The 18,540-nt window shown below is 40.3% G+C and overlaps 1 protein-coding gene across 3 annotated transcripts in view; it reads left to right on the plus strand.

Annotated features, from left to right (window-relative positions):
• Window positions 1–18,540, plus strand: part of LOC127442319 (capping protein, Arp2/3 and myosin-I linker protein 3-like) — a 105,912-nt gene that overhangs the window by 54,125 nt on the left and 33,247 nt on the right. For all 3 annotated transcript variants that reach the window (XM_051700244.1, XM_051700243.1, XM_051700245.1), the window contains exons 18-27: window positions 1,863–1,944; window positions 2,088–2,184; window positions 5,376–5,430; window positions 6,912–7,084; window positions 8,508–8,576; window positions 9,166–9,259; window positions 10,883–10,981; window positions 11,904–12,023; window positions 12,626–12,739; window positions 12,841–13,016. In XM_051700244.1, the coding sequence (XP_051556204.1) occupies window positions 1,863–1,944; window positions 2,088–2,184; window positions 5,376–5,430; window positions 6,912–7,084; window positions 8,508–8,576; window positions 9,166–9,259; window positions 10,883–10,981; window positions 11,904–12,023; window positions 12,626–12,739; window positions 12,841–13,016 (1,079 nt within the window). The remainder of the gene's footprint in view (window positions 1–1,862; window positions 1,945–2,087; window positions 2,185–5,375; window positions 5,431–6,911; window positions 7,085–8,507; window positions 8,577–9,165; window positions 9,260–10,882; window positions 10,982–11,903; window positions 12,024–12,625; window positions 12,740–12,840; window positions 13,017–18,540) is intronic.

Below are 18,540 nucleotides of genomic sequence, written 5' to 3' on the forward strand. Positions count from 1 at the left end.
TTTTTTTTTTACATAAGTAATGTGATCAGTTTAATGCCACTTTGGTGAATTAAAGTACCAATTTCCTTCCGAAATAGCAAAATCTATACATTATTCCAAACCTTTTGCCGCCAGTGTATGTATATATATATATATATATATATATATATATATATATATATACACTATATTGCCAAAAGTATTCGCTCATCTGCCTTTAGACGCATATGAACTTAAGTGACATCCCATTCTTAATCCATAGGGTTTAATATGACATCGGCCCACCCTTTGCAGCTATAACAGCTTCAACTCTTCTGGGAAGGCTTTCCACAAGGTTTAGGAGTGTGTTTATGGGAATTTTTGACCATTCTTCCAGAAGCGCATTTGTGAGGTCAGACACTGATGTTGGACGAGAAGGCCTGGCTCGCAGTCTTCGCTCTAATTCATCCCAAAGGTGCTCTGTCAGGTTGAGGTCAGGACTCTGTGCAGGCCAGTCAAGTTCTTCTACACCAAACTCGCTCATCCATGTCTTTATGGACCTTGCTTTGTGCACTGGTGCGCAGTCATGTTGGAACAGGAAGGGGCCATCCCCAAACTGTTCCCACATAGTTGGGAGCATGTAATTGTTCAAAATCTCTTGGTATGCTGAAGCATTCAGAGTTCCTTTCACTGGAACTAAGGGGCCAAGCCCAGCTCCTGAAAAACAACCCCACACCATAATCCCCCCTCCACCAAACTTCACAGTTGGCACAATGCAGTCAGACAAGTACCGTTCTCCTGGCAACCGCCAAACCCAGACTCGTCCATCAGATTGCCAGATGGAGAAGCGTGATTCATCACTCCAGAGAACGCGTCTCCACTGCTCTAGAGTCCAGTGGCGGCGTGCTTTACACCACTGCATCCGACACTTTGCATTGCACTTGGTGATGTATGGCTTGGATGCAGCTGCTCGGCCATGGAAACCCATTCCATGAAGCTCTCTACGCACTGTTCTTGAGCTAATCTGAAGGCCACATGAACTTTGGAGGTCTGTAGCGATTGACTCTGCAGAAAGTTGGCGACCTCTGCGCACTATGCACCTCAGCATCCGCTGACCCCGCTCTGTCATTTTACGTGGCCTACCACTTCGTGGCTGAGTTGCTGTCATTCCCAATCGCTTCCACTTTGTTATAATACCACTGACAGTTGACTGTGGAATATTTAGTAGCGAGGAAATTTCACGAATGGACTTGTTGCACAGGTGGCATCCTATCACAGTACCACGCTGGAATTCACTGAGCTCCTGAGAGCGGCCCATTCTTTCACAAATGTTTGTAGAAGCAGTCTGCATGCCTAGGTGCTTCATTTTATACACCTGTGGCCATGGAAGTGATTGGAACACCTGAATTAAATTATTTGGATGGGTGAGCGAATACTTTTGGCAATATAGTGTATATATATATGCTGAGAATGTCTTATTAGAATGTACGGTTTCTTAGAATTGAACCTATGACTTTCAGTGTTACTATTGCCATGGTCTACCCAACCTCGTCTTAGGACAAGTCATAGTAATTTGTACGAGATGGCACAATTGTAGGAAATCATGCGAGTTGGTTTTGGACAAAAACATAAATGTTTTACTCTCTTTCTTAAAATAAAGTGTTGGATATGAGGCTAATTAAAATTTGATGCCTGTATAGTAATGTACCTTTTTTTTACAAGCCACACAATGACGATTTCACCATTTCGCACAAATTATGAAACTATGTTTGACTTCCAGAAAAATATGAGTGCTTGCTTTTATAAATTATGCACGATAGAGCCTTTGAATTATCCCTGTCTCTCTGCCCCTGTGTGCTCCATCTTTCTCTATCTCTTTTTCATTCTCTCTGTCTGTCTCTCAGCTAAGGTCTGCTGGAGCAGGTATAATACGGGACCTGTTCCCTCGAGTCTCCTGCATTAGCACACTAGACATCTCAGACAACGGTGAGACACCCAACAGCATAAATCAAAGGAAGCTTTTATCTGACTCTTCTCTCACTAACCTTTATCCTGTCTATCTTTCTTTCTCTCCTGCATTTTCTTCAGTCATGATTGACTGTGCCTGTGCATCTCTGTGTTCATTACAGGGCTGGATGCTGATCTGCTGTCTGTTATTCCTACCTTCTCCAGACACCCATCCCTCAAACACCTGCTGCTGGGCAAGAACTTCAACATCAAGGGGAGGTACTTGATCTTTGACCCAATGAGAGGCACAGAGACTACATATACATCTATTCATTTTGTCAGATGCATTTATACATAGTTACTTAAAATTACAATTTTTGCAACAGCGATAGTCCCATTGAAGCAGTCTGGGGTTAAGTGCCTTTCTTAAAGGAATAGTCCAAGTTAAAGCAATGTTAAATAAAAGGTTACTAAAACTTAAAGGTGCAGTAAGTGATTTTAGCTGTTGTAGAACCTTTGCAACTAAATTAGACATGCCCCTTCTTTTCAAAACCCTGCCCACTGAAAATACCATTGTATTACTGAGATACACTGTTGTAATCAGATGTTGAGCAGCAGTGCATCATCTCAGTGTTGTCAAAGTTGTAAAAGCAGCAGTAGCAAAATAGTGCTCAAACGAAGAATGTACAACTTATACATAACTGCTTATTAAGCTGAATATTGTGTTTGACTTGAATGAGCAGCTTCACCTACCGCTCTCTCAGCTTCCTACTTCCACATATGGGCTGCCCTATGAACTAGCAGAATGATTGACAGGTAGACAAGCACCCCAAAGTCTTCTGATTGGCTAAAGAAAGAATCTGACTGTGGCTCGAAGTAACCGTTTTGTTTGCCTGGAGACTTTAAAGAGTGCTGTCACAAAAACAGGAGTGATATTTCAGGACACGTAATTCTGTGATATCTTTCAGGCTATAGAGACATTTTCTGTGTGCCATTCCATTAAAAAATCACTTACAGCCCCTGTGGCATGCTGTCAGTTACCAAAGAAAGGCATTTTAACTGGGCTCTCAGTTTGTAAGCATGAACAACAAAAACATTTGCTGTAAATGATTTTCAATAGAAGCCTAGCCAGCACACAGGCTAGAGGGTTTAAAAGCAGAAATGTTAGGCTCATACCTCTGTTAAAGCACTTGACATGAATTCTTGACACCTGTATGTGAATTGTTCACTAAAAATGTGTGTTGTTTAACTGTAGTTGTAAAGTCTAAATTGTCCTTTTGAATTGGGAATACTTGGTGGATGAACATCTGGTTGTATTACTAACAACATTTCTGTGGGTGGAGTCTGCAGCATGTAAACAGTGTTTTATGGACAGTTACGTCACTTTGGAAACAGTGTGATGAATGCTTATTTTTTCTGTTGTAATCAACAACATGTCACACATGCTGTCGGTATTTAGCACAGAATATTCTCTTACATGGATAATTCACCCAAAAGAGAAAATTGTCATAATTTACTCACCTTTATGTTGTCCCAATCCCTTATGACTTTCTTTGTTCTGTGGAACACAAAAGGAGATGTTAGTCAGAATGTTCAGTCTCAGTCTCCATTCACTTTTATTGTATGGAAAAAAAAAAGATGCTATGGAAGTGAATGGTGACTGAGGCTAATATTTAGCCTAACATCTCCTGTTGTGTTTCACAGAAGAATGTCATGTGGGTCTGGAACAATATGATGGTTAGTAAATGATGAAATATTTTGGCTGAACCATCCTTGTAAGGGCACAATAATGGTAGCTCATGAATCACCCCTTCTAGGGTTTGAACCTACAACCTTTCAGTTATGAAATTTAGGTTGAAATTAATGTTTTAAATATTAAATTAATGATATAGAAAGTAACACGACACAATTAATGAAAATATAAAAAAAATATATATATACAGTATATATAAATACAATATTATAAATGATACATTATAAAATATACACCGATGAGCCAAAACACAGGTGAAGCGAATAAAGCTGATTATCTCCTTACAAGGCCACATGTCAAGGTCTGGGTGGATTAGATGGTAAGCGAACAATCAGTTGTCATAGTCAATACTGTTTGTTGTATGCAGGAGAAATGGGCAGGAGTAAAGACCTGACTGACTTTGACTAGGGTCAAATTGTTATGGCCAGATGACTGGGTCAGAGCATCTCTGAAATGGCAAGGCTTGTGGGGTGCTTCCGGTCAGCAGTAGTGAGTACCTACCGACAGTGGTCAGAGGAGGGACAAACCACAAACCGGTGACAGGGTGTTGGGCGCCCAAGGCTCATTGATGCACGAGGGCAATGAAGGCTATCCCGTCTACTGTGGCACAAGTCACAGAAAATTTGAACGGGAAGAATGTGTCACAACATACAGTGCATCGCACCCTGCTGTGTATGGGGCTGCGTGGCCGCAGACCGGTCAGTGTGCCCATGATGAACCCTGTCCACCATTAAAAGCGTCTACAATGGGCACATGAGCGTCGGAACTGGACCTTGGAGCAGTGGAAGAAGGTCGCCTGGTCCGATGAGTCTCGTTTTCTTTTACATCATGTGGACAGCCATGTACATGTGTGCCGTTTACCTAGGGAAGTGATGGCACCAGGATTCTCCGTGGGAAGACGACAAGCTGATGGAGGGAGTGTGATGCTCTGGGCAATGTTCTGCTGGGACACCCTGGGTCTGGCCATTCATGTGAATGTCAAATTGACATGTGCCACCTAACTAAACATCATTGCAGACCAGGTACACCCCTTCATGGCAATTGTATTCCCTGATGGCAGTGGCCTCTTTCAGCAGGATAATGAGCCCTGCCACACTGCACACATTGTTCAGGAATAGTTTGAGGAACATGGTGTTCAAGGTGTTGCCCTGGCCTCCAAATTCCCCAGATCTCAATCTGAATGAGCATCTGTGCGATGTGCTGGACAACAAGTCCAATCCACGGTGGCTCCACCTCGCAACTTACAGTACTTGAAGGATCTGCTGCTAATGTTTTGGTGCCAGGAGGAACGACAGCATATTAGGCAGGTGGTCATTATGTTTTGGCTCATCAGTGTATGTCTGCATCTGTTATTAGGGGCTAAGGTGGATCAGAGCTGACATATATTAGTATGGTTTTTATGCCTGATAAAAGCTATGCACTTAATTTGGCACAGAGGCTGTTCAGAGCTGCCTTAACTCAGCTGTGTAAAGACGACTTAAGAAAGCACAGGTTAATAGTACAACAAATATCCACACTAAAACAGACAGATAAGGTAAGTCTGTGAAATAGTGTGCAATCACAAACCCAATGTGAACACACAGTAGGAGGCTCTCAGAAGCATGAGGCAGAGGAAGAGACCAGGGCAGCTGTGTGAAGTGTCATTAATCTTTAAGTTGGTGGGGTTTACAGGTGTGTGTGTGTGTATGTGATTCTTGCTGTTCCCGTGTGTTTTCAGGGTTCTGGACGAGGTTCTGCAGAAACTAGTGCAGCTAGTGCAGGAGGAAGAGTGTGTGAGTGTTTCACAAACACACGCATTTACACACATGTTCAAAACTCTTTCTTTCCTGCACCTGCCTTGCACCCTCCTTCTTGGATCAAACACATTTGCAAACCAGCCTGGTCTCAGGAAAATTCAGTTTAAAGTGGCAACATGTTTACAAAACGAAATTACAAGCCTTATTACATGTTTGGCTGCAGTTTCCCAGTGAAATGGCCGGCGCCAAAAGCAAATGAAATGGTATTTGCATTCAGACAAGGTTTTAAAGGTGAATGAGTAAAACGTACCTCCCTAACCTAAAACTTAAACCTAAATCTAACCAAAAGTGATCTAATATTAAATGAGGGGTAGACACAAAACAGACATCCTTACCCTAAACCAATGCCTAAACCTAACCAATAGTGTCCAAAAACAAATTGAGAAATGAAAAAGCAAATTTTCTGAAGCAATTACGTCATCTCGTGTCACTTCTGACACTCTCGTCTTATGTGTCAGTTTGCGTGCTTGACTGGTTTCAAACAGCAGGCTCTCCAAGTCCAAAGTCCAACACTCTATCAGGTGAGCTACTGTGGAAGCTAACCAAATTAGATTAAGTGTGTAAATGAGTCTAGAGAGTAAAAGTGTTTAGATATCATAACATAGCAGTGTGTGAGTAATTGTGCGAAAAATAAGTGTTTTTAAAGTCATAATCAGCCGTTGTAGTCGTGATTTGTGTGAAAGTGCAATAAACTCAGTTGTTAAAGCGCCTCTAGTGTTCTGAGGTGAAATGTCTACAATGTGGCGCCAAAAGCGAGTTAAAATTTCTCCCATATAGATGACGTTTTTAAGGTTAATGCTCTAGTGAGTTTTAAATCAACAAACCTACCTCCCTACCCTAAACTTTAAACCTAAACCTAACCGATAGTGTCATAACAAGGATCGATGAAAAATACCAGATAGTTTTAACCAAATAAAAAATGACTGTTTTACCCAATATTTTTGCGTGCTATGTATGTTTATGCTTATTAGAGTATCGTGTTGTTACCTTAGCAACATGCCAATGTCAAACCCCATTGAAATCAATTGTAAGTGGAATCTCCTACACTATTTGTGTGATGCACAGAGTTGCTGCATATGTAGAGCGTTCCAAATCAGTCACTTATGAGGTTATAGTTTCAGTGAGAATGCTGCCTTAGAGGTGGGCAGCCTGTGTAGGCAGTATGCCACGATGCAGCTTCCTAGGTTTTGGAATATTTAGTCTGTCCTCCCTCCACCCAAAAAAATCCAAAACCAGTCTAAAGGCCTAGTGATTCATCTATCCATCCATACATCTGTCTCTTTCACCCTCTTTCTTTTTAATCTCTCTCTATCCTTCAGGGCTCGCAGCTCTCTCACTGCCGATATCACAGAGTGCTTGATCAATTATTAAGCAATGTTTTTACAGATCACAGACATAGCACACACATGGGGGGATGCACACAAGCACACACTCTTGCTGCTCCTCTGTCTTGACAGGCCCTGCAGAGTCTGTCTCTGGCTGACTCCAGGCTGCGTTCGAGGGGCACAGTGCTTGTGAACGCTCTCGGCAGCAATGCCTGTCTGAAGAAGGTGGATTTGAGTGGGAACGGACTGGAGGACACAGGAGCGAGGATGCTCAGTAAAGCCCTACAGATCAACACCACGCTCAGGTACAGAACTCTGGTTCTGAGTGTTTAGTTTATCATATGGGGAAATTAAATATTATGCAATTTATTTTGTAATTCTAATACCACAATAAAGGGAGAATAATTATTACTAAGCTTGCCATACTGATCTTACAGTGAAATCGGAAACAGTAGGTTGACTTTTCTTTGGCTAAAAATGGTGTGTGCTTACTGAAATGGGAAACACTGCCCCCATTGGCCAAAGCGGTAACTGCTATTGGGCGTTTAGGCAAATCCAAAAGTGAGTTGTTTTCAGATGTACAGGCTGTTATACAGTAAAGAGCAATGCATATTTTATAAACTGTATCCCCAAACCCAAAACCCAAGCCTAAACCTAAACCATCAGTGGAGAAAAAAAATTATGTTAGAGGGAAAAATGCAATCTCCGAATCTCAGGCTGCTGACCCAAAATGCTTCTGGCTGTGCCACTGGTTGTAAACACACTGGAGCCGATGCAAAAATGTCTGATAGGAAATGCCGCTTATCGGTGTGTCGGCCAAATGTGGCCGATACTAAGATACCAGAACTCTCGGAAACAACTTGCCGACTTACCATGTGATCATGTTTAGCTTGCATGGAAAGCACCACAGATTTCTGTGGAATTTTAACACCAGTCATTTACAAACTTTTACATATCCCCCGCACTTTGCAGGTTTGTTTATTCAAATTTGGATGTGTAATTGATGTTGATGTGTAAATGTGGGTAGTCATATGTAAATGTTTCTGAATAAGTCGCACCTTAGATTGAATAAGTAGTTTGGGTTGACTGGGGAGCAAGCTTGAATTTTGAAAGATACGTAAAGATACAAAGTATGTTTTTCTATGATATGACCCCTTTAAATCTCTGTAGTGTTTGTGTCCTGCTGTTTTGCAATTTACAGTCCCACAGAAGTGAAGTGTTTGTGTAACGCTTAAAGTGCCTGAGAAATGTTAACATTTGCCAGTTATTTGCCAGTTATTAACATAGAGCCAGTTATTAACAAAGTTTTACACATCTCCTTACACATGAGCACACAGCCAAGACAATGTAAGAGTGGCTAATAGACAACTGTGAATGTCCTTGAGTGGCCCAGCCAGAGCCCGGACTTGAACCCAATCGAACATCTCTGGAGAGACCGGAAAATGGCTGTCCACCAATGGTCCCCATCCAACCTGACAGAGCTACCAAAAAGCAGTAATGGTCCATGAGGGTATTTTTAGGGAGGCTAAATTAATGTTGTGTAAATGGATGTTTACAGTGTTACAGTGCAGAAAATGTTTAAAAATACATTCTGTGTGGACCTACTAGTTAAATAGTATAAAACTTGCATGAAATAATACTGTTATTTAATAATATGAAAAAAGTTATTGTGATGACGTTCATTATTAATGTTATGTGATGATGTTTTGGTTTGTTTCTTTCTTTTAGAAGTGTGACGTGGGATAGAAATAACACATCTGCCACAGGTTTCCAAGATGTGGCTCGAGCCCTGGAACAGTATGACATACACAAACACACAAACTCGTACACACTTTTAGATTCATGTCATCCATGCTCCTTAGTGCATACTTACCCATGTGAGCACTAACTCACTCCATCATCCCTCTTAGAAACTTTTACACAGCATGCTGTTACTGGGGGAAAAAAAATACAGACTTTTCAGTCCATGTCTACATAAAGCTTTGAGTGTGTGATTGCATAGTCTTTCATCACCTCTCTGCCTGACTTGCCTGTGATGCACAATTAGACCATTGTTCTGGAAACTCACCTCTTCCCTGGAGATCTGCACCACTAGAATTTAATGTAGAAATTTTAAGCAAACCTGAACTTTGGGGCCCCATTCAGAGGACTGTAATCATCGTGAGAATGTTGTTCTTGGTACAAATCACTTTGAAAACACTTGAAAGAAACAGTATAAAGAAAGAACGAACAAGAAAAAACAGGCTTTAAATCAACTTGCTTTGGAGACACAAATTGACAGTTAAGCACATTTTCCAGCTTGCTGGAGCCTATTCTTTGGTTGTGTTCTGGTGTTTTGGGAAAGCTTTAATCCTTCTTTGAGTTTTTCCTCTTTCTTTCTCTACAGTAACTTCACTCTGCAATACATGCCTATCCCACTCAGTGATGTCACACAGGCGTACCGCAGCGCCCCCGATAGGACAGAACAGGCACTAACCAAGGTGAGAATGCAGATTTTTGTTCTAAACTTTACTATTAGGCACCAAAAACAGTAATTCAGTAATTTAACATGACAATTTTCCACCTTCTTTCTGACTCTTAGAGTTAAAGGGATAGTTCACCCAAAAATTTAATTCTCATCATTTACTCACTTTCATGTCATCCCAGATGTATATGACTTTCTTTCTCCTGCTGAACACAAACGAAGATTTTAAGAAGAATTTCTCAGCTCTCTAGATCCTCACAATGCAAGTGAATGATGACCAGACCTTTCAAGCTCCAAAAATCACATAAAGGTATCATAAAAGTAATCCATACGACTCCAGTGGTTAAATATATGTCTTCTGAAGCGATGCAATCACTTTGGGTGAGAAACAGATCAATATTTCAGTACTTTTTTACTATAAATCTCCACTTTCACTTTCAAAATGTGAAAGTGGAAGTGGAGATTTATAGTAATAAAAAAGAAAAAGGACTTAAATATTGATCTGTTTCTCACCCACACCTATCATATCGAATCAGAAGATATTAACCACTGGAGTCGTATGGATTGCTTTTATGCTGCCTTTATGTGATTTTTGGAGCTTGAAATGACTGGTCACCATTCACTTTCATTGTATGGACCTACAGAAGTGAAATATTCTTCTAAAAGTCTCCGTATGTGTTCTACAGAAGAAAGAAAGTCATACACATCTAGGATAGCATGAGAAAGAGAAAATGATGAGAGAATTTTTATTTTTGTGTGAACTATCCCTTTAAATGGATAGTTAATTAAATCTGTATGACTTTTTTCTTCCGGGGAAAATAAAAGGAGACGTTAGTCAGAATTTTGCTTCAGTCATCTTTCCCTTTCATTGTATGGAAAAAAGATACAATGACAGTGAATGGTGACTGAGACTAACTCCTCCTTTTGTGTTCCACAGAGGAATGAAAACCAAACAGGTTTGGGACAACACAAGGGTGAGTAAATGATGACAGAATTTTCATTCTTGGGTGAGATATCCTTTTAATGTGTCCAACTGGGATTATGGTATTTTCTTCTTTTGATGATTGGGAATATTAGTATCTATCCTTTCCTTCTTATTGATCACTGTGACTGTTTGAGTCAAATTATTGATTAGGCATTGATGTGTAAATCTGGGCAGTCATATATTAATTGTGCTTATGTTTGCGAAGATAATTTAAGAGTCATTTTTACACCTTAGTTTCAATAAATAATTTGGGTTGACTGGGGAGCAAGCTTTACATTGTACAAACAATTTATTTTAAAAGAACAAGGAAAATCAGTTTGATATGACTCCTTTAAATCTTTATAATGCTGCATGTCCTGTTGTTTTGCAATTTACAGCCCCACAGTGGTGAAATGTTTGTGCACATGCTTTAATGAGCCTGAGAGAAGTTGTCATTTTACAAGGTCACTACTGAGACAGAGACACAGCAGAGGATACATTTATCTTGTTAATCTGCACCTCAATTAGAAGCATTTCCACATGACTGCAAGAGTTATCTGAACATCATTGTTCTTTTCTTTGCAATTATTGAGTATTCTCTATCTATTTCTTTTTTCTCCCTCTCTCTCTCTCTCTCTCTCTCTGATTCTCTGTTTTTTGTTCTGTTTCTCTCAGATCCAGCGGGCTCTGTTAAGGAATAACCAGACACAGCGTTTCTCTCAGAAACAGGCTCTCCGATTGCATCAGGGTCTGGTCACCAGTACTGCAGAACAGGTGTGGATCACTTCCTTAGCATCTCTCCCATTCATTCTGTCTCTCTGTCTACCTGTCCCGGTCTGTTTTAATCTCCTGCAGCTCAGACTTAGTGACACCGTACTGTCTAACCCAATAAGAACATAGTCATGTAAATGATGATACTAATGTGGGACTCTGGTTATCTGTAGCTGGGTCAGAGTTTGGGTCATTTCAATTTCAGTTCTGCCAGCTCAGATTAACAGAGTTTAATTAAGAATTTAATAGCGATTTTCATTGCTTTGCATTTTATGAAATATCTGAATTGACACAGACTTACTGGTAACTAAAGTCCCGAAGTGTCCAAAACATATTTCAAAATCAACTGGAAATCTGTGATTTTTTTTTTTTTTTTTTACTTTAAATTCTTAATTATTTACACCTGCACTTTAAAGCAGTAGTGTGTAAATTCACTAATAGTAGTGCCAACCAATCCTGCCAGCATATGAGCTGGCTGGGACATCAAAGGCAGTAGACAGGGGAAAATATAAGTCCACTTCGTGCTTTTAAAAGTCTCCAAAAAGATTTGGGCACTGGTAAAACATCTACTATAATTAATTTTCAGCAAAAAAATATTATTGATTGGACCAATGGTTTAATTAAAGTACCCATTTTACCAGTTGGAGCACTCAAACAAACAGAGCAATGTTATAAGTGCCACAGAGCCACAGTTTTTACACTCTTTGGGAAGTCAGACTACGAATGGGTTACTTATAGATGTTTCTGCACATTAAACTGGGATAGGACAAAGTATTTTAACATTTTTAAAAGCTTTCAACTTCTGTGTGAGAGAAAGAATCTCTTTCACATGTTAATGTGAACCTGGGCTGTTCTTTGCTCTGTATTTGAGATTAACCTCTCTGAGAACTCTCCTCTCTCTCTCTCTCTGCTCCTGTTTTCCTAGGTAATGGAGCGTCTGTGTGTGCGTGTGCAGCAGCAGGTGTGTGTGTTGAGAGGAACAGGTGAAGGGGAGGAGCTACAGTCTGCCAGACAGGTCCTCAAGGAGGCCAGGAATTCTCGAGCTGTGAGTGTGTTTGTGTACCGACTCACTCTTTATAATTTTTTCCAAAAAAAAAAAAAAAAAAAAGAGGAAGTAACAAACAATTAAATAACACAAATTGAAGTACAGGAGTTATGTACAGTAGTAAGCAACAATGTTAAATCAAAACTATCTTATATTTTAGCTTCGTCAAAGTCTTTCCCTAGAAAACAACTACTGCATGCACACTCTAGGCATTCTCTGAAACAACATATTTTTTTAAAAAGTTAAAAAGACTTCAACTTAAATTTTTAAAAACGCATCTTGAGACATGTTCTGTTTTATTCGTTGCGCTGTGTCTAGTTTTTTTCTAATGCAAGAAAGTGTTCAGTCTGAACAGCCCCTTCATTGTCCAAATACTTTTTGCAGCCATATGCTGGGCACTTGTCCGCTGATTTTTCTTCACTATGCAGTCGAACTCATCCATTTAAAAATGTTTTTAATGCATATAGTCACAATAGCTTTTAGAGATAAATCTAGTATGTCCAAACTTTTGACTGGTAGTATAGATCTCTCGTGCATTGGAGAAGGAGAGCAAGAGAATTTGACAGGTGTGTGAATCATGCACTATCTGTACTGTCCTCTAGCTGTACCCATCTCTGTGTGAGCTCGCCCATGTGCTGTCAGTGGATGGGCCAGTGAGACAGAGACTGGATTCGCTGGCTGGAGAACTGGCCAAGGCTGCTGATAAAGAACTGCAGGTGATATTTCTCTCTTTCATGCTTCAGCCTGATTTATATCTGCTGTCTTTTTATAATTGATTCGTTTGATTGATAAAAGGATTGATGGCGGATTTGTGCAGGTAATCGTGGACTCTATGGTGTCTCTGTGCCGGGAACTGTGTCCACTATCATGCGCAGCTGCAGAGTGTCTCTCTCCTCCTCTCTCCTCCATCTCCGAGCGTGTGTCCATCCCTCGATCATCCATCCGCACAGCGCTCATGGAGAGAGCAGCTCAGGACATCAACAGAGCTCTGGAGTAAGACAGCAGGGCATGGAGGTGGAATCATATGGGTTAATAGCTCTGGAATCAACAGTTTGTCATTAGGAGGGTGAATCACAACATTTGAGCTTTAGCTATGTTGCGGAGGATGAGAATTACACAATAAGAAGTCCTTTTTATCAAATCAGTTCAGCAAGTTGTTTCAGTAAGCTTATGTTTCATCATTTATCAAATCACCACTAAAGTTTAACATAATTTTGCTACTTTAGCTCAAATCACTAGAGGTTGACTGATAGTGGATTTTGTCGATATACCAATAACTAAGGTGGTGGAAAAGGCTGATAACTGATTAATCAGCTGATAGATTTTTAATTCGATTAATAGAATGTATTGGATTTTCTTCAGCATTCCTTACTATGACGGGCACAGACAAGAGTCCAAAATGAATAAAATCCCACATGCAGTTCATTGTTCAAACAAAACTGGTTGACCAGTAAAAATGAAGATTTGGTGCATAATGCAGGACTTTTAACTATAAACAAGCCTAACACACACTGGGGACTCTAATTTTGAAATTACGGTGACTTCTGATTCTGACTTGCCATTACAATGCTCTATATTAAAGTATTCACCAAATTAAGCTTTTTGTAGTCTATATACAGTGCATTGAGAAAGTATTCAAACCCCTTCATTTTTTTTTTCACATTTTGTTATGTTGCAGCCTTATGCTAAAATGCTTTTATTTATTTGTTTCACATCAATCTACACTCCACACCCCATAATGACAAAGAAAAAAAACAGAAATTAAATAGAAAAAACTGAAATATCACACTGACATAAGTATTCGGACCCTTAACTCAGTACTTAGTTGAAGCACCTTTGGCAGTGATTACAGCCTCAAGTCTTTTTGGGTATGATGCGACAAGCTTTGCATACCTGGATTTGGGTATTTTCTGCTTTTCTTCTCTGCAGATCCTCTCAAGCTCTGTCAGGTTGGATGGGGACCATTGGTGGACAGCCATTTTCCGGTCTCTCCAGAGATGTTCGATTGGGTTCAAGTCCGGGCTCTGGCTGGGCCACTCAAGGACATTCACAGAGCTGTCTATTAGCTACTCTTGCATTGTCTTGGCTGTGTGCTTAGGGTCATTGTCCTGTTGGAAGGTAAACATTCGGCCCAGTCTGAGGTCCTGAGCGCTCTGGACCAGGTTTTCATTAAGGATATCTCTGTATTTTGCTGTGTTCAGCTTTCCTTCAACACTAACTAGTCCCCCAGTCCCTGCCGCTGAAAAACACCTTCACAGCATGATGCTACTACCACCATGCTTCAGCGTTGGATGGTATTGCGCTGGTGATGAGCGGTGCCTGGTTCCCTCCAGACATGATGCTTGGAATTGAGGCCAAACAGTTCAATTTTCATTTCATCAGACCAGAGAATCTTGTTTCTCACAGTCTGAGAGTCCTTTAGGTGCTTTTTTATGTGTCTTGTACTGAGGAGAGGCTTCCATCTGGACAATCTGCCATAAAGCCCAGATCGGTGGAGTGTTGCAGTGATGGTTGTCCTTCGACAAGTTTCTCCCAACTCCACACGTGATCTCTGGAGCTCAACCAGAGTGACCATCTGGTTCTTGGTCACCTCTCTTACCAAGGCCCTTCTCCCATGATTGCTCATTTTGGCTGGGCGGCCAGCTCTAGGAAGAGTCCTGGTTGTTCCATACTTCTTCCATTTAAGAATTATGGAGGCCACTGTGCTCTTGGGAACCTCCAATGCAGACGAAATTTTTTTGTAGCCTTCCTCAGATCTGTTCCTTGACCAAATCCTGTCTCTGAGCTCTGCAGGCAGTTCCTTTGACCTCATGCTTGGTTTTTGCTCTGATATGCATTTTCAGGTGTGAGACCTTATATAGACAGGTGTGTGCCTTTCCAAATCATGTCAAATCAATTGAATTTGCCACAGGTGGACACCAATCAAAGTTTAGAAACATATCAAAGATGATCCAGAGAAATTGGATGCACCTGAACCAAATTTCAAGTGTCATAGCAAAGGGTCTGAATACTTATGTCAATGTGATATTTTTTCTTTTTAATACATTTGCAAAGTTATCAAAAAACTGTTTTTTGCTTTGTCTTTATGGGGTATGGAGTGTAGATTGATGTGAAGAAAATTAAAGCATTTTAACATAAGGCTGCAACATAACAAAATGTGAAAAAAATGAAAGGGTCTGAGTACTTTCTGAATGCACTGTATATACACCAGATGAAGAGTTTTGAGTGCGTATATAGCATATATAATATGCTGTGTATATACAGTTGAAGTCAGAAGTTTACATACGCAGGTTGAAGTCATTAAAACTAATATTTTAACCACTCCACAGATTTAATATTAGTTAACTATAGTTTTGGCAAGTCGTTTAGGACATCTACTTTTGTGCATGACACAAGTAATTTTTCCAACAATTGTTTACAGACAGATTGTTTCACTTTTAGTTGACTATCACAATTCCAGTGGGTCAGAAGTTTACATACACTAAGTTAACTGTGCCTTTAAGCAGCTTGGAAAATTCCAGAACATTATGTCAAGTCTTTAGACAATTAGCAAATTAGCTTCTTATAGGAGGTGTACTGAATTGGAGGTGTGCCTGTGGATGTATTTTAAGGCCTACCTTCAAACTCAGTGCCTCTTTGCTTGATATCATAGGAAAATCAAAAGAAATCAGCCAAGACCTCAGAAAAAAATTGTGGATGTCCACAAGTCTGGTTCATCTTTGGGAGCAATTTCCAAATGCCTGAAGGTACCACATACATCTGTTCAAACAATCGTATGCAAGTATAAATACCATGGGACCACACAGCCATCATACCGCTCAGGAAGAAGACACATTCTGTCTCCTAGAGATGAACGTAGTTTGATGCAAAAAGTGCAAATCAATCCAGAACAACAGCAAAGGACCTTGTGAAGATGCTGGAGGAAACGGGTAGACAAGTATCTATATCCACAGTAAAACAAGTCCTATATCGACATAACCTGAAAGGCTGCTCAGCAAGGAAGAAGCCTGGTCTAATGAAACAATAATTGAACTGTTTGGCCATAATGACCATCGTTATGTTTGGAGGAAAAAGGGTGAGGCTTGCAAGCCGAAGAACACCATCCCAGCCTTGAAGCATGGGGGTAGCAGCATCATGTTGTGGGGGTGCTTTGCTGCAGGAGGGACTGGTGCACTTCACAAAATATATGGCATCATGAGGAAGAAAAATGATGTGGATATATTGAAGCAACATCTGAAGACATCAGCCAGGAAGTTAAAGCTCAGTTGCAAATGGGTCTTCCAAATGGACAGTGACCCCAAGCATACCTCCAAAGATGTGGCAAAATGTCTTAACGACAACAAAATCAAGGTATTGGAGTGGTCATGACAAAGCCCTGACCTCAGTCCAATAGAAAATTTGTGGGCAGAAATGAAAAAGCATGTGCGAACAAGGAGGCCTACAAACCTGACTCAGTTACACCAGTTCTGTCTGGAGGAATGGGCCAAAATTCCAGCAACTTATTGTGAGAAGCTTGTGGAAGGCTACCCAAAATGTTTGACCCAAGTTAAACAATTTAAAGGCAATGCTACCAAATACTAACAAAGTGTATGTAAACTTCTGACCCACTGGGAATGTGATGAAAGAAATAAAAGCTTAAATAAATCAATTCTTTCTACTATTATTCTGACATGTCACATTCTTAAAATTAAGTAGTGATCCTAACTGACTTAAGACAGGGAATATTTTCTATGATTAAATGTATTTGGCTAAGGTGTATGTAAACTTCTGAGTTCAACTGTGTATATATATTCAGAAAGTATTCAGACCACTTCATTTTTTTCACATTTTATGTTGCAGCCTTATGCTAAAATGCTTCAAAAATGTCATATCAATCTACACTCCATACCCAATAATGACAAAGCAAAAACAGATTTTTGATAACTTTGCAAATGTATTAAAAAGAAAAGAAACTGAAATATCTGACATAAGTATTCAGACCCTTTGCTATTACACTTTAAATTTAGCTCAGATGCATCCAATTTCTCTGGATCATCTTTGAGATGTTTCTACACTTTGATTGGAGTTCACCTGTGGCAAATCCAATTGTTTGGACATGATTTGGAAAAGGCATACACCTGTCTATATAAGGTCTCACAGCTGAAAATGCATATTAGAGCAAAAACCATACCATGAGGTCAAAGGAACTGCAGAGCTCAGAGACAGGATTGTGTCGAGGCACAGATCTGGGGAAGGATTCAAAAAAATTCGGATTGAAGGTTCCCAAGAGCACAGTGGCCTCCACAATTCTCAAATGGAAGAAGTTTGGAACAACCAGGACCCTTCCTAGAGCTGGCAGCCCGGCCAAACTGAGCAATCAGGGGAGCAGGGCCTTGGTAAGAGAGGTGACCAAGAACCCGATGGTCAATCTGGTTGATCTCCAGAGATCATGTGTGGAGATGGAAGAAACTTGCAGTGGCCAGATGGAAGCCTCTCCTCAGGGCAAGACACTAAAAAAAGCACCTAAAGGACTCTCAGACTGTGAGAAACAAGATTCTATGGTTTGATAAAATGAAGATTGAACTGTTTGGCCTCAATTCCAAGTGTCATGTCTGGAGGAAACCAGGCACCGCTCATCACCTGCACAATATCATCCCAACGGTGAAGCATGATGGTGGTAGCATCATGCTGTGGGGGTGTGTTTCAGCAGCAGGGACTGATCAGGGTTGAAAGAAAGCTTAATGCAGCAAAATACAGAGATATCCTTAATGAAAACCTGGTCCAGAGCGCTCAGGACCTCAGACTGGGCTAAACATTTACCTTCCAACAGGACAATGACCCTAAGCACACAGCCAAGACAATGCAAGAGTGGCTTAGGGACAACTCTGTGAATGTCCTTGAGTGGCCCAGGCAGAGCCCGGACTTGAACCCAATCAAACATCTCCAGAGAGACCTGAAAATGACTGTCCACTGACGGTCCCATCTAACCTGATAGAGCTTGAGAGGATCTGCAGAGAAAAATGGCAGAAAATACCCAAATCCAGATGTGCAAAGCTTGTTGCATCATACCCAAAAAGACTTGAGGCTGTAATCGCTGCCAAAGGTGCTTCAACTAAGTACTGAGTTAAGGGTCTGAATACTTATTTCAATGTGATATTTCAGTTTTTTCTTTTTAATAAATTTGCAGTTATCAAAAATCTGGTTTTTGCTTTGTCACTATGGGGTATGGAGTGTAGATTGATGTGAATTTTTTTTAAGCATTTTAGCATAAGGCTGCAACATAACAAAATGTGAAAAAATAAAGGGGTCTGAATACTTTCTGAATGCATTGTGTGTGTGTGTGTGTGTGTGTATATAATTGAAGTCAGAAGTTTACATACACATTAGCCAAATACATTTAAACTCCGTTTTTCACAATTCCTGACATTTAATCGTAGAAACATTCCCTGTCTTAGGTCAGATAGGATCACTACTTTATTTTAAGAATGTGAAATGTCAGAATAATAGTAGAGAGAATGATTTACTGTATGTCAGCTTT

This window comes from Myxocyprinus asiaticus, chromosome 6 (genome assembly GCF_019703515.2).
Source record: "Myxocyprinus asiaticus isolate MX2 ecotype Aquarium Trade chromosome 6, UBuf_Myxa_2, whole genome shotgun sequence".
Classification (NCBI taxonomy): domain Eukaryota; kingdom Metazoa; phylum Chordata; class Actinopteri; order Cypriniformes; family Catostomidae; genus Myxocyprinus; species Myxocyprinus asiaticus.